The sequence below is a fragment of the Aptenodytes patagonicus genome, chromosome 7 (genome assembly GCF_965638725.1).
Source record: "Aptenodytes patagonicus chromosome 7, bAptPat1.pri.cur, whole genome shotgun sequence".
Taxonomy (NCBI): domain Eukaryota; kingdom Metazoa; phylum Chordata; class Aves; order Sphenisciformes; family Spheniscidae; genus Aptenodytes; species Aptenodytes patagonicus.
In genome coordinates this window covers 28,235,975-28,251,649 of record NC_134955.1, presented here as the reverse complement: position 1 = coordinate 28,251,649, position 15,675 = coordinate 28,235,975, and the positions used below count along the sequence as shown (strand labels likewise).

General features: G+C 43.9%; 1 protein-coding gene across 8 annotated transcripts in view; it reads left to right on the top strand.

The window, feature by feature from the left end:
• NR1H3 (nuclear receptor subfamily 1 group H member 3) overlaps positions 1 to 15,675 on the top strand; it is a 32,226-nt gene that overhangs the window by 8,945 nt on the left and 7,606 nt on the right. For 4 of the 8 annotated variants that reach the window (XM_076344507.1, XM_076344503.1, XM_076344505.1 and 1 more), the window contains exons 2-3: positions 10,371 to 10,618; positions 13,560 to 13,826. In XM_076344507.1, coding sequence (XP_076200622.1) covers positions 10,501 to 10,618; positions 13,560 to 13,826 — 385 coding nt within the window. In that variant the 5' untranslated portion in view covers positions 10,371 to 10,500. Of the gene's footprint in view, positions 1 to 1,676; positions 1,695 to 5,947; positions 6,060 to 10,370; positions 10,619 to 13,559; positions 13,827 to 15,675 lie in introns of those variants that run through there. The other 4 variants (XM_076344504.1, XM_076344502.1, XM_076344506.1 and 1 more) reach the window with 3 other exon arrangements.

The window sequence follows — 15,675 nt, the reverse complement described above, 5'->3', positions numbered from 1 at the left end:
TTGCTTTTTTTCTATTAAAGCCTTTGTACAGGCTTTCAATCTGTTCTGGGCTACGTTATTTGGGCAATAGAATAGCATTTGTTAGCACCTCCAATCTCTTTGCGCCTTGTTAGAGCTCTTTCTGGGTGGATGAGGGTGATGCCACCTGGGAGCTTGGAGATAACCTGTGAGGAGAGTCGGTGGCTCTGGTTTCCCATCTGGTGGGTGTGCCGTGAGTGCAGCCATTTCACTGGCTGGTGTTTGAGCGGTGGACTCTGTCCGGCTCTGGACTGTTTTCCAGCTGAGTATTTGTGGTGATGTCAGGCAGTGTGAGAAGGGAACATGACTTGGCAGGACAAAGTCTGCAGAAAGTTCAGCTCCACATTTGGCCAAGAGCCTCGGAGGGAATGAGATCTACACACACATTCTGCTACACAGCCTGTCACACGCCCTCTCACATGCTCCCTTCCTGTCACGCAGATCCTCTTTCTCTCATTTTCAGACCTTTAACCCTTCCCTCCTAGCTTCCACCCTATGGGTTTATAAAAGACAAAAAAATCCCTCCTCCTTATTTTACTGTTACTGTACCTTGTAAGTGTTTAGTTGCAATGACCCCCAAAGCAGAAATAGACCATAGAGGCCAGGATCCAGAATAGTGAAGTCAAAAGCAGGGCAAGTTTACTTTGCAACAGAGCTCTTAATAGTCATTTATTCTGACCTGCACCCCTATGCCAGTCTTCACTGTGTTTCTTGGCAACTCTTCTGATCTCTCTTCTTGCTCTACTACAGTCTTCTGGTGGATCTAGGTTTGGATATGTACATCTGCTGCAGGGTAGGAATCCCTGCCTCTCTTCTTCCATTCTTCTGAGAGCAGTGTTAGCAAAACCTGCCAAAATATATCCCCGGTAATGGATGAGTGGGGAATAGACTAACAGTCAAGCTTACTTTGAAGCAATTTAAAACTCCGTTCCAGTATTCCTCCAATGTATTCTTTATATGGGTGTTTCTGTAGTACTGTCCTTTCTTCCTGACCTCTGTGCTACATCTAGGGATGATATTTCTATGAATGGGAATCGGTACTTTTCCCTTACTGCCCTGAAGGGAATCCTAATGAGTTTCCTGCCTGTTTTGCAATCCAGTACTGTATTTCTGTTTTGCCTGTGAAGGGCAGTATTTGTTTTGATTGATGCTTTTAGGTGGGATGGTGCTTAGATACAAAGTGCTATATAGATACATTATAAAAAGACGGTTTCCCAGAAACAGTCTTGTTCCAGTTATGGTGATATGCAGCATGCTGATGAAAGTACTCTTGGGGTGGGAGGAAAGGAGGAAATCGGAAAAATGAACAAACAATTGTACCATAAACAGCCCTCCCCTTTATTCTCTTCTTTTCCTCTTTTGCCTCTATTCTTCATGGTCTTTTATTTCATAGCTGCTAGAGGATGGAGAAAACCAGTTTGAAAGAGAAGGTGGTCTGGACAAGGACTAGGAGTTGAGGTGTTTTAAGTTCTCTTTCTGGCTTTGCTGTGATGCATCCTACAGCTTCATGTGTCCTTTGTCATCTTGTCTTGGTAAAATATCTCAGCTGCTTCTTACTGCTTTTATCTGTTTTAGGAGTAGTTCAGGGCTGACAGTGGACTGGGCCATGTTCCTGCCCAGAGGAGTCAACAGCAGTTTGGGATACTGATGTTGAAGAAATGGGCTGAGACAACCTGGTGAGCAGATTTCCCTTTCGTGATGCCAGCTGATAAAGGCACTTGGCTAGAATAGGCACGGGTCATGAAATGTTATTCCCTTACTGCATAGTTTAGTGGAGGTGAAATTATTTTTAAGGAGACAATCAGGTAAACAGTATGTCGTGTGATTATTTGTCATCATTTTCTACATGCAGAAAAAAGGCCTGCAGTTCTCTTTTCTAGGCATAATCTAGTTGGTTCTCTTATTGCTTATGGACTAGGTTTAACCCTTTTCTCTGACATCTCCACTATCAGAATGTTATTTTGGGTATTCATTCTTGCTGCCTTTTTTTTTTTTTTTTTTAAAAGTTCTGATCTCTCGCTTCAGTTTGGAGATGGCATTGGGATGACATCTCAAATCTGCCATTAGTCAGACTTGTGTTCCCTGAAACAGGGCTGTAACATCTGTGAGACTCAGGGTCATAAAGGAGGAATGTGGGATCCAAGGTAGGGTGTTCTTTTGTTCTGTAACGTGGTGCCCCTGTGGAAGTCCACAATGATTGAAGAGAGAGGCTTCTCTAACTTCCCCCCCACCCCCCTGCCACTTCTGTGCAAGCCCCATTTTTAAAAAAAACAGCTTTTTGAACCTATCCGGTTATTGCCATTACCTTTGATCTGGATGACACTGTGTACTTCCTGTCTCTTAAACCCTGTTCTCTGGGAAGACTAAGGAAGCTCTGAGTCTTAAAACTGTTGCTTCAAAGAATGGCTGGCTGTTACGTTTTGGATAGCTATGTATAATTGTGTAGAACAAGGTATTGATGGCTGAGTAAAACTAGAGAAGGAATCCAGAAAGAAACAGTCTGTGGGCATGTTTTCCATGCTGCCTTGCAGTGGCATTTATAAGGAAACTATGGTCAGATCTCATTTTCAGCCTTCAAGTAGGACGTGATGAGCTGTCACTGCACGTAGGATGTGTAAGAGCTGGTCAGCAGCAGGAATAGTGGGCTGCAAACATCTCATCTTTAATTTTCCAAAGCAGGGTCTTGCTAGTTAGCAGATTATTTTGTAGTAGGAAGTTTTCTAGGTTGCTTGAACACTTTCCATGTTTGATTTTATTCTTTGTTTTCTGCGTGTGTGTGTGTCTGGTGGTGTGGTTAGAAGTGCGAAAGAATTACACCATTAGCCAATACAGGGGCCCTAGGAAGAAAAACAAACCCTCAAACCAAAACCACCTTTGCATAGATACATTTAGATGTGCAAGGGAAAAAAAGACTTACTAGAATAAGGTAGAATAGCTTAATTTGCTTGGAGAAATTGTGAGTGGTACTGGCAAAAGAATGCTGTTGCTGTTTTAAAGTGAGCTTCCATAGGGAGAGTTTGCTATTATAGCTGATGCTGACAAACATACTCTGTAGACAAGGCTCCAGGCTGGATCCCCTCCCTTCCCTTTCTTCCCAAGGGATGTCAGAGAGCTGCCCTTTGCTCCTCTGCTAGCAGGAGGGGGCAGCTGCTCTGCTTTGTGTGTTTCATCCTCCTGGGAGGAGCACAGATGGGATTTTTCCTGTTGGAAGCCCCTGTCAAAGCCTCAGTTGTGCTTCGTGCCATCTGAAGGTTCGTGCTGATAGCACTGTCGATGAGCTGGATTCGCAGCCAGACATGGGGGACTATTGCAGTTCAGCTACAAATGGCTAGTTCTGCTCGTGTCCGTCCCCACGGTGCTGCAGAAGTTGGTGTTGCTCCAAAGTGGCTGTGCTCTGTCTGCTCCCCATGTTGGGACACTGGCTTCACAGCTGATCTGGCCAGGCAGAGCTGAGAAAGGATGACTTGTCATTTTAGAAAACAGCTCGGAGGGGAGGGGAAGGTGGGGGGGATGCTGCTACTGTAACATCCTCCTTGCTGTAACCCAGTGCATGCCCTAGTTTTTGCCATTCCTATACTCTAGGTTAGCCAGAAGCTTGAAAGCTGAGGTGACAGTAGAAAGCCTAGAAGGGGTAGAAGGGACTGGAGCTTTGTTACCCAGACCTGGCTTGTGCTCTTTTCCAGAGTTCAAGGGAACTTGTGTCAATGGCCTTTAAAGCAATTTCATGGCAGCAAGGTGGCCACATCACTCGTGATACTACTTGCTATTCATTTCCAGTTCATTAACCAGGGAAAAGTCTATCTTCTCTTACCATCATCTCCTCTCTCTCTCTCTCTGCCTCTTTCTCTCTCCTTTTGTCAGAGGGACTGATACTTCCATGCAAACAGGAAGAGAGGCGAGAGCAGCCCTGTGCACACTGTGAACAAACTCTAGTAACCTCATCTCCTTTCTCCTCCTTTCAGTTGCAGGACCAAGGGCATCTGGCAGTTGGGAGAGAGGGAGGGAGGAAACAGAAAGACATAGCCCATTTCAGGATCTTACCCACCCTGAAAGTAGTCACACGTGTACTTTCTTTTCCTCTTGCTCCTTGTGTTGACATGGCACTCTGATCAGGCAGAAACCAAGAGGTGAAGACAAGGGCAAAACCAAAACCTCAGCCTTTGACAGGCAAGGAATAATGAGAGGCAGGTCAGAGGGGAGGGAGCATCTCCTGTTGGATGAGGCATGTGAACAGGAGAGCTGACTTCTTGCAAAACAATTGCTGTTGGGATGAGGAGTTCCTTTGCAGAGCTTGTAGGTTCTTGGGTGGGACTGGAGTCAGCGCTTTCTGTCTTCATCTGATGTACTATTTGGGAAGCCCTCTTCCCAAAATGCAGGGATCCATAGAAGTGCTTTGGGCTGATTCTGCCCTGAACTATTGCATTCTGTTTGGTGGTACACTTGTGCCTTACGATGCTAATTCACTTTGGTAACCAATTTGTTCAATGGAGAGAGACTTTTTTTGTTTCAGTCCTATATTCCTTCTTACCTGAGGTAGGGTGGAACTGGTTTGGAACTTCTGTTGCTGCCATTGTTTGTTTATAATAGCATATTCTGTGGATCAAGAGCATCTAAGTTGTATTAGGTTCAGATTCAGAAATGTCTGCAGACCTCTTTGCATTTCAGTTGTAATATAAGGTCTAATTTTGGAAGGAAGATTAGGGAGACTGCCCTCCAGTCTCCCAGAACTCACCTTTAGGGTGTTTTTTCTGTAATAGCCTGACTTTCCCTTCCTCTGTTTCCTTCTATTCCTTTTAGGCATACCATCTTTCAGAATAATGCCTTTCATCCTGCTGTACACCATTGTTACACCTTCCTGCTTCTCTTCCCAGTACTCTTACAACCAAGTGACACATGTTTGTTTATTTTAATCTGTTCAGTTGTTAGTCACTTTTGCTGTTGTTCTCTGAACTCTGCCATGGCATCCATACCTGACCTGGGTAGGAGATGGCATGCTGTGTGTTGAGACCAGACTAAAGCCAAAGGAAGTCTTCACAATGAGAGCTGGGTGCTGCAGTGAGAACCCAGTCAAGCTCAGGGATGTACCAGTTGAAAGGAGAAGACAAACGTGTGGGCAAAAGGCCATGCCAGAAGTCAGCAAAGTCATGGGTAATAAAGGAGTTGGTCAGCAGCAGGAGTAAAAGCCAAAGTAAGGGTGGGGGGGTTTCTAAAACTGAGAGCTAGAGAGGCAGAGGTGGGAATAAGACCCTTAACTTGGGGGCAAGAGACCAGAATGCAGCTGCCCATCCCTGAGGAGCAGGCTGCACAGCCAGGAGTGACTGGTAGGGCTCTTTTGCATAGTTGGCAGAGGTGGCAACAACTTGCAAGGCTCAGAGGCTGGTGCTGCATGCTTGGGCAGCTGCTCATGGTCAGCTGAAGCTCAGCTCAACAGCAAATGAAAGCGATCAGGAGGCTGTAGCTTTTTTTTTATCAGCTTGGGACTGACGGTGGCTTGCAAACTCCTTCCGGTTTGTGGTTGTCTTTATGCTTCTGAGAGATCAAAATGGATAATGCGATTTCAAACCATGTCCCTGCAGTTCTCTGTAGAGAGGGATTTACAGTGGGGGCACAGAGCTAGTCTCTGTTCCCTGAGAGTTACAGGAACCGTTTTTTCCATTCTTTGTAAACATACTGTTCAAAGTCATTCTTTATGCTATCCTGTTGCACTGCTTTGCATACCTTGTATTTTCATGGTTTGTCCCTCCCATTGACAATCTGAAGTTTATTATTTTTCCTTGTGAGTTTTAACAGTTTTCACATGTAATATTACTTCATTTTCAAAGTGACAGCTTTGCACAGGATTCTTTTTCTGCCCTGAAAGGTACAAGTGTCTCTTTCAACTTTTTCCTAATTGAAACCTGTTATATGTGTACTTTTGCCCCGCTTACAGACCTACTAGCTGCTCCAACATTTCTTGAGAAATATGATGATGCAGAGGGAAGGAAGAGGAATGAGCCAACATGAGCTGGGAATAACCTTTGTTTCTCTGAGACAGCTACAAGGTAGTACCAAGGTCCTCGGGAAGGTTTGTGAAAATATTCTGGCTGCTACACCAGAGACGGTATAGGAAGAGCATTAGGTCACAAAATACTGGTTACTCCTTATGAAAGGATTGGAACAGTGGTGTCTCCTAAGGGGCTTAGTTCTGTGCTGGTGCTGTAGGGTCCTGTGAAATCTCAGTCCAACAGGTTTTTTTCCTGGCCATTTAGATCTGCAGCCAGCTTTTGATCCCTGAGGTAGCATCACCACTGTGCGAGTTGCGCATCTAGATTTCAGTGGAGACCCTTATGCACTGTTGTGAGCCCAGCTTTCAGAGGTAGATTCAGTTTGGGTGCTGGCACTTGTATTGCATGTCAGAACACGTTTAGAAGCCAAAATGCCAAATTATATCCGTGCTTTAGGTAATTCTGAAAGGTAGCCCTTCCGATCAGATGCATTTGTTCACCAACAGCCTTTTAGGCCCATGCACAAAGGCACAGTCCTGTTGACACACAGCTGTGTGACGGGTGAGCACATGTTAACATATGTATACAAATTTAAGGTCTCTTCTGCTGATGCTGATGTGCTGCAGAGTGCACTCTTGTGATTCATTACAGAACTGAAACGTAACCATATATTTTCCCTTGGCAAAAGGCTGTAGGATTTTGTAATTTACAGGACCAGGACTGACCAGTAAATCCTGTTTGAAAGATCCCAGAGACTTGCACAAACTTCCTAAAAAGCTACCGTTTCCTCTGAACTTCCAATATTTGGAGGTAAAGGGCTTGTTGTGCTATTCCTCTGATTATTCCTGCACTCCACAGTACAGTTTCTTCAGAGATATGCTGGCATCTGGTCTGGCTCCTGATCCTTAAACTTCTTGCAGAAAGCACCAAACAAGGAGTACCAGGGAGAGAACAGACCTGTTTAGCAGAAGTGTCACAGTAACTGCATCTGGCTCATTTGATTTCTTTATGTGCTGTGCTGCCCAATGCTATCTCCTTTACTTGTCCTCAATGAATGTGGGGCAGAAATTAGGAATATTTTGTAGCTTTGTGTCTGTTGATGACTGGTCGGATCAAAGATGTCCAGAAGAGTGCACAAGTGCTTCAGCCAGGCTTGGAAGAGGACTCAGCTGAGGGAATGGGATGAGATGAGACCATTGCTGGAGGAAGTGATGAAGGTTTCTGGCACTTAGCATTAGTTGCAAGAGCCAGGGCTGCCACCTCTAGTCTCTGTTAACAGTTCTTCCTGTTGCAAGAGCACTGATCTTGGGACCATCGGTATCTGAGTTGTTCCGTTGTCTCAGAAAAGAAAGGGAGAGGGAAGAAATGGAGTAGGGCGAAGCTGGTGGTGACACATTTTGGAAGTGTTTAGTGTCTTATTTGAGACATGGGTGGCAAGGGCTGGCAGAAAATTGTTTCCCTTAGCCTTTCATCTATATGTGCTTCTTCACTGCAGTGTGTCTGCTCATCAGGTTCCTCTGTTCTAGACGCTGCGTTAGAGAGAAATGATTGCTTCATCTTTTGTCACTTGGCCAGTCCTCATTTCTAAAACTGATAGAGTTGAGACAGACAGTGGGAGGCAGCACAGCAGATTATGTCAAGAAGACACTGTTCCCTCTTGCAGTTATGGCTTGCATCACCCTTCTACATTTTTAGTTGATGTAGTTCCGATTACGAATTGGAAGATGTGAACCTCTAATAACATGATTATTAGAACAAAACTCGACAAGATTTTTAGTCATTTGAAAATGATCCTCATGTATTTCTGTGAATAGCCTAGTCATTTCTAGCCTAGTCATACAGCCTCTGACTTGTGTGCCTGTGGGGAAAATGCTAGTTTAGGTTTCTTTACCTAGCACCAGAGTGCTGCTGTTTGTAGTTAGGTCAGTTTTCCACAGCCTGCAACTGTTACTGCATCTACAAAACTAAAAAATGCCGTGTCTTAGGAGCAGAGAAGACAAGAGGCCTCTCCTGTCTGGCCCATTCTGTTTTGGAAAGGCTCGAGGCTGGTGCACGAAGTAGGAACGTGTGGGTTGGTTTTACAGCACGAAGGTAGTGGCTGATAGGCCTTACCCCTCGCCGTGTCCTGGGTGTGCACATGGATTTATACTCTCCTCCCTGTTAGTAGCTGCAGACTTCTCAGACATTGCCAGGAAGTCTACAGTCTCTTAGAAACTCCCCTTTGGGCTCCAGATGTCCTGCTGACAGCAAGTTTCACTCTTGCAATGTCAGTCATGATTGTGCGGATGACAGAGTTTTGAAATCCCATCCAGCTGTACCCTCCTCTTGCTTTCTGCAGTACATAGCAGTTGTGGCTGGGATGCAGCAAGACTGGGATGCTGAAGTGAAGGCAGTGGGGCCTGAGCACTGTCACTCAGTCCCTCAGCTGGGGGATCAAACTCCTCCTTTGAAAAATTACTGCGGTACTGCTGCTGGTGATTCATTCTGCACAATAATTAATGTTTGAGTGAGTCTTTTGCGTGGTTCAAAGGAATGTGGAGATGCACTGAGGCAGTACACTTAGCTTTCTTGTTTCGTGCCCAAACATGTCCAGAGACATCTGATATCGGTATCAGTGAGGAGCTTACATGGGACTAGGAATACAAGTCAGGTTTGGGTTTGTTTCAGTGAAGTTCCTATCTCCATCTGATGCTCTGTGCCTCTCCACAAGGCTTTCAGTTGCTGCAGGATTTACTGTGGAGGCTTTTTTTAAAAAATTGATTGAGATAGCCACGCTGCTCCTTTGAGGACTGTGAGTCTCTTTGAATTGGTTGCAAATCACATCAGTTAGGTTGTAGTCTCCCACAATAGGACTTCTTCCTTTCTGTGGCTTTGCGTTTCATATTTGCTGCCACTGTTTTTATTCTAGATAGTCTGTTTCTCCAGCAATTCAGTGGCTGCATGCACCAAAGGGGGGAGGGAGCTCTGAATTTCTTAGTCTGAGGCTGTGTTTACAAAGGTTATGTGAATTAATATGCCCTGTGTTTTTTAACACCTGCATCTATTATCTGCCACAGTGTAATGGGAGATGGCAGGAGCTCAGCAGGCTTGACAGTATGACTGCTTTTATACTTGATGACTGTTTCAGAGTATTGGGAGGGGGGTGGTTTGTGGAAGTGTTGCTTTCATCTTTGCCTTTGGCATTCTAGGAAAAGTTGCACGATCTGGTCCAAATACCCAGGAGGGAAGAAGGGACTTGGGACTGTGATCCTCTGCCTCTTCCCAGTCAGCACTGCAGTGTGCAAGGCATGCCCCTGCTTACCTGATGCTTTTGTATCTGGGCTGCTGCACAGCTTTGTCACCTCCTGTCTTTCAGAGAGTGGCAGACTTCCAGTCCTGAACTCAATCACTCAAGTTAAACTGGTACAGGCCTTTAACGTAGTTGCTTTTTAAATCAGTTAATCCCTTTAGCTTGCATTGGTAAATCACTGAGTTAAGATCAACTGATCAAATGCATGTTCAATCAGCTTAGGGGTGTCTACATTAGCAGTTTGCATCAGTTTCACTAAGTCTGTGCAGTCAAACCTGTAAGGTCATTTTCTGTGCAAGTGGGGCTTTTTGGAAAAAGTGATTGGATTTGCTTTTCAGGTTCTGTAGTGGAGTTAGTGCTGTTTAATAAAGATGCTTTTCAGTATGGTTTCCAGGTTCCAGAAAAGGCTATCCTCAGAAGGTTGGTGGTGAATCTATTTCCTGAGGGTGGTGTAATGGTCATTTCCCGTAGGTATGACACTGGCTTTCAATTTCTTGCTGTAGGTGAGGGGAGAATTTGTCATCCTCATCTTTGATACATCATTGATCTTTGGCACAGCCTTTGGCTACTGATATTAATAGGGAAATTCAGTGTTTTGTAGTCGTTGCTAAAGAATTGCATCAAAATTGTCTTTTACAATTTTCTGTGTGCTCTGCAGTACATGCCACAAAATCGAGGGTGGCTAGCACCAATGAGCTGTTTGTTACTGGAAGCTTTAACAAAGGCCACCTGTTGTAAAGTCTGGAATTTCCTCCTTATATGCTTGGAGAGGTCAGGGCTGAAGTCCCCTAGTGGTGTTAGCAGTAATGAAGACTTGTCCTGCTTTGATAAATATTTTGGCAATAAAAAGACAGTTTTGAGCCTGGGTGTGCTAACCTTGTACCTTTTACCACAGTTTCTTTAAAATACTGTGTTTCAAGAGCATAAACATTGATAAAACAAAGTTAACTGTCCCTTTTAATAAATAAGGAAACAAAATCTTGAAGCTTGCTTGTGATGCAGCTTGTAATAGATTTTGGGAGTTAATAGCCTCAGTAGTTGAACTCTTGCCTCTTTTGCATCTGTTTTTTTTTCCACAGGTACTTCCTTTCTGACTTTCAGTAGCAGAGAGAAACTAAAGACCTTGAAGAAGGACACCTGTGGCCCCTTGCTCGGCAATAACAATGCTGCAGCGATGAGATTATAGTGAGCCCTTCCTGTGTGGCCTCCATGGGTCCCACTCAACTCAGCACACAGGATCATGGGAAGAGGGTGGCAAGTGTATTTGAGATGGAGGAGGAAGGGCTTTCGCTCTTCCCTGGCTCAGAGAACCCCCCTGAGCATGCAGGTATGGAAAAATTCTTACTAAATCCATGCAAGCTAAAGGCTATCCATTCTTTCAGCTGAAAGCAGAATTGATACTTGGTAAAATTTTAGGGTGAGTTCTGCTGTGCTTGAGGCACTCAGAATGTCTACGAATAGAATCAGTTACTGATAGTTGAAGATGACTGGGTTTATCCAGGTGATAAATGTGTTGAATATTTTGCATATTTGACCTTCTATAGGCTAGGTCCGTGGCAATAAAATGAATTTTTTTTTGTTAGGCTTATCAAAAGCTGCTGAACAATAAAGCTTTGCTATTGGTGACAATCCAACAAGGATGAGTGATGCAAAGAAATAATAGGTTCTTGCAGATTCATATAATGGAAAGACAGTAGAAGTTTCCTCTACACATTTCTTTTTCCAGAATGTATGTATCCACAGTAATGAAGCATATTGTGCCATGATATTCTGAAGCTACATGGCATAAAAAAGAAGATGGGCAGCAGAATCAAACTTAGAGTAATCTGCCACGAAGAAACGAGGTTAAAAGAGTATCAGGAAATAGAATTGAGATTTTGCAGTTATAATTGCTGCTGACACACGCAATCCTACCCTTTCAAACTGTAAGAAGATGTAGTATAACATCTCTGGACAGGTAACAGGAAAAAAAGGAAAGCACAAGTGAGGTGTCCAGCATAGTATCAGCAACTTAATGAAAATATGACAAATAAATGTATTTGTTGAACAGTGAGGGAATGGGCAATCCCTGATACAAAAAGAAGAGGTGATCTGAACATTGAACTAGGACTCATCAGTAGAGTAGAAACAAAGAGAGTAATTGAAAGGTGAAGAGATATTACCCAATAAAAGTCCTTAAAACAGACTTGAGGACAGGAAAAGAAAACAATTGATAAATGCCTTACAAAAATGCAAGGAAAAAAAGCCACAAAATGTAGAAAAACATTAAAGAAGGAGGACCCTAATGAGAGCTAAAGGTACAGAGATGGCATTCACGCTTCATACATCTCAAATTATTTCTGTGTTATCTTTGACTACATAAAATGACAATAATAAGCTATATAACTAAAATGGTTAATGTTCAGAAATGGAAAATAATTCGCATAGATCAAAGAATTCGCCTATCTCCATAAAACAGTCATAGGAATGATAATCAGACGTTTATGTAACTTCTTAAAGACAGCTAAGAAATCTACAAGACAGACAGATCCATCTTGTGGAAGTCATCGGATTACTCTGCTGTCCCTCAGAAACATATGAACATCATTTGAGGCTTCTGCAAAGTTGTCATATCAGTTAATATATATGCAATGGCAGACTAAGTAATTTGAAAAAACTGTAGGCATTGCATAGTTTTCTCTCGGTAATAGATTGTGTGAAGAGAAATATAGTAGAACAAGAGAGGGGAATATCAGAGACTTAACCTTTCTGATGACATTTTCCTGCTGTCCAATCTGGAATGAGAAGTGCAGGCCAAAATGAGTGACCTCCAGACCTCTAAAGTCAATGGGATTGAAAATCAACACTAAGATACTTAAGACTGTGAAAACCAATATGTAGCGAAGAACACTAATAATAATTTCTGAGGCTGACCTAAAACTACCATTTCAGGAACTCGAGCAGAATAGTAAGTGTAACTGAGAGTAAAGATAGAAGTATTAGAACCCTATGTACAAAAATGAGACATGCCATTGTAACCCTGATGCTGATCAGGAAATGCAGCAGCCTTGTCCTGCAAACCAATCGCTATGAATTAATTCCAGTGTAAAGGCTTTCCAGGCATATCTAAACATAATCTGGAGACTTATCAAGACATGCTGTTTGTAATCTTTATGAACAGCTGCCATAGAAGAATCTATAATATCTGACATAAAGAAAAATACTTGCACTATGAGCTGTGCAGAAGGACACGTCAGATGTCAACATGGCTAGAATTAAATGGAATGAAAAGAGATGGCTAATAGGGAGGGAATACACAAATGACATAGGCAAGCATTTGGCTGGAATGCTTAAGGTGAGACACGTTGGAGTAGACCAAAGATGTTTTCAGAATGCACAGCCAATGACAAGATTAAGATCCATCAGAATGACATAGGAAGAACTGGGAGCTGCTGCACAAGACCATCTGAAACGTGAGGCAGTAGTGAAGGCCCTGTGTTTCAGATAGAATAACAAAGTTTAGTAAATGAACTGTCAGTATGAGAGTGCTTCAGTTTTAGGAGTGGGGAGCGCTCTTCTTGAAGAAGGAATGATGGCTTCAGGGTTCCAAAGATTCACAGAGCTTGTGCAGCGTGCTGCTTGCCTGCTTATTGCCCCTAACTCCACAAAGTTGCTGTCTTCTGTCTTGACAGTTTCCCTAAGTGTTCCAGTTACAGGGATTGCCTACTCAGTCTGCTTTTTGGACGGTTATGGTTTCAGCACTGGTTTTCTGTGACTGTTTGACTGCTGAACCATTTTTCCTTATCCTTGTGCGTGAGTATGGCAGAGAAGTAAGAGAACTGGAGGTGAATTCTGAAGAAAATTACTTTCTGCACAGTCTTGGATTTCAGCTCAACTTTTTTGCAGCTCTTTCTCACGTTGGTAACCTGTCTGTCACTCCTGCTGATGGAAAGTGCAGAAGAGCATCTGGCCTGAGCATGTTTTAGCTCTTTCACCCTATTTTGGAGGGGAACAAGTGAGAAGCTGTATCTGCTTATATAGTTGACGTGAAACTGTTTGGATTATGTCAATAGTTGGTTTGTTGCAGAAGGTATGCTTGCCCAGAAGGGGAGTCTGTGAAATGAGAGACTTGATCTCTTCATCTGTGTGTTTGGGAGATAGTGGGTTTGAGTGAGGATATCGGTTATTGTAAGGAATGGGGCAGTCAGCTGCAAACACCATGCTTCCCTCATGTGTGTGGGTTTTCTTTTCTTTTTTTTCCTTTTCCTTGGTACTGTTCGTTTTGGTAGAAAATCCCCCCCTGAAGCGGAAGAAGGGCCCAGCCCCTAAGATGCTGGGAAATGAAGTGTGCAGCGTGTGTGGGGACAAGGCCTCCGGCTTCCACTACAACGTGCTGAGCTGTGAAGGCTGCAAGGGCTTCTTCCGCCGCAGTGTCATCAAGGGTGCACAGTACGTCTGCAAGAATGGCGGCAAGTGTGAGATGGACATGTACATGCGTCGCAAGTGTCAGGAGTGCCGGCTGCGCAAGTGCCAGGAGGCGGGCATGCGGGAGCAGTGTGAGTGCAGGAAATGGTGCTGGCAGGAACACCATGGTGCTGGGACAGGAGGCGTGTGGGGGTGGGCTGGGGGCCGATGGGTGTAAGGAAGGGGGCAGTGTGAGTGCTTGGGGAGTCACATGTGAGCCATGCAGGCTGGATGCTGGAATGTGTGTGGGAAGTCACTCAGAGCTTAGTGGGGATCACCTGGAGAGGTGAGGCTGTCAGTGGAACTACACCGGTGTGCTGAGAGCCCCAGCCCTGCTGGGGTGCTCCCTGAACACGCTATTTTGTAAGAACTCATGGAACATGGCATCAGAGGAAAGATTCACAACTAAGATTTGTGCGTTCTTCAGTATGCTGTCAACTGTATCAGTAAACTCAGGCTTCTGTTTTGTGATCAGGACTGCAAGGTTGGTGACCGTGCTCCTTGAACAACAGGCACTTTCCTTTGCCTTATACTGAGCTTGTGACAGAGGTCAAGGGCAGCACCACAGTACTGCAGCTGTGTTTGTGCAGACCCGATCTCGTTGCTCCCTTTAGTGAACTCTGCTGTTTTTCTCACACAAGCCATAAGGCTGCTGTTTCCGAATATTCAACAATGCTCCTGCTCATGTATCAGGAACAGCCCTCCTCTGCCAAGGCATCCAGGTTTCATCCCTTTGCTGGCCAAGACTGACCAAATGGATGCTCGGTTAATGTTAAATCTGTGTGAAGTCTCTTTTTCTGACATCCAGCACCCAGAACAGTGAGGAACAGAGGGTATTTCGGAAACATCTTATAAAAATACTTCTGCAAAAAGTAAGTCCCACTGAGCTGCATCAAGGAAACATGCTGTTCAGTTTTTTCAACATGAAACACAGCACGCCTAACATATGTAATCAGTATTTTTGTCACACTGGTTTGTATCAGCATTACTTATGCTGTCTTTGCCCCATTTGCCCCTGCTCCTGAGAGCTACAAAACAGATGTATTTGAAAAGCTACGTAGCAAGGCTACCTGTCCACCTTGCTCTTCTGTTGCAGGTAGATACTAGAGAGCCTCAATGTGTTTCTGCATTTACTCATTGTCTTATGTTGAAGACAGCTCAGGAAAATTAGGCCAAAAGGAATCTTTGGGTTGTTATTATCGAGTGCTTGGCAATTCTTGTCGACACTGTAATCCCCACTGCAAATTCGCCTTGTTAATCTCGACAGAAGCCGAAGGCTTTTTCCTCCAGCTGTTTCACTTGGAAGGTCATTCCAGAACTTCCCTCTACTAGTTGTTGGAAACATTCTTCTAATTCCCAGACTGAAGTTATTCATGGCCAGTTTATTGTTCTTAAGCCAGTGTGAACCATGAGGTTAATAGTTCATTCATGGCAAACCAAGCAACTTAGATTGCTTTGAATTTAGCATGGTGTAGAAGCTTGCACATAGGCAGTTTTCAAGATTCAGTAATATCTGGCAACTTGTTACTCGGCTATAAATTCTTTGTGTGTCTGAGTCCCAAGATGAGGGACTATAATTGCTTGGATCAATTACTTCCCTTCTTAAACTAACACTGTGACTAGCATTCTCTAATCTTACAGATCCCCCTTAATTTAGTAATTGTATTGAATGTCTTTGCTGTTAGAATTGTAATTTTTGTGCGCATGTGTACCTGTGCGTGCATCCTCCCTGTTGGAAGTCAGGGATAAAGGTTACTCTCAGCTTGAATGTGCTATGTTCTTCGTCTTTCCCTCCAATCCTGTGGACTGTCCATTTCAGAATGCTCTTTCACAGTATTTCTCCATTTCTTGTCTTCACGTTTAACATGATTATTTTGAGAAGTGCAAGTATATACTTGTTCAGTTTTGGGGCCTGCATTCCTGTGGAGCAGTCATGTTTCC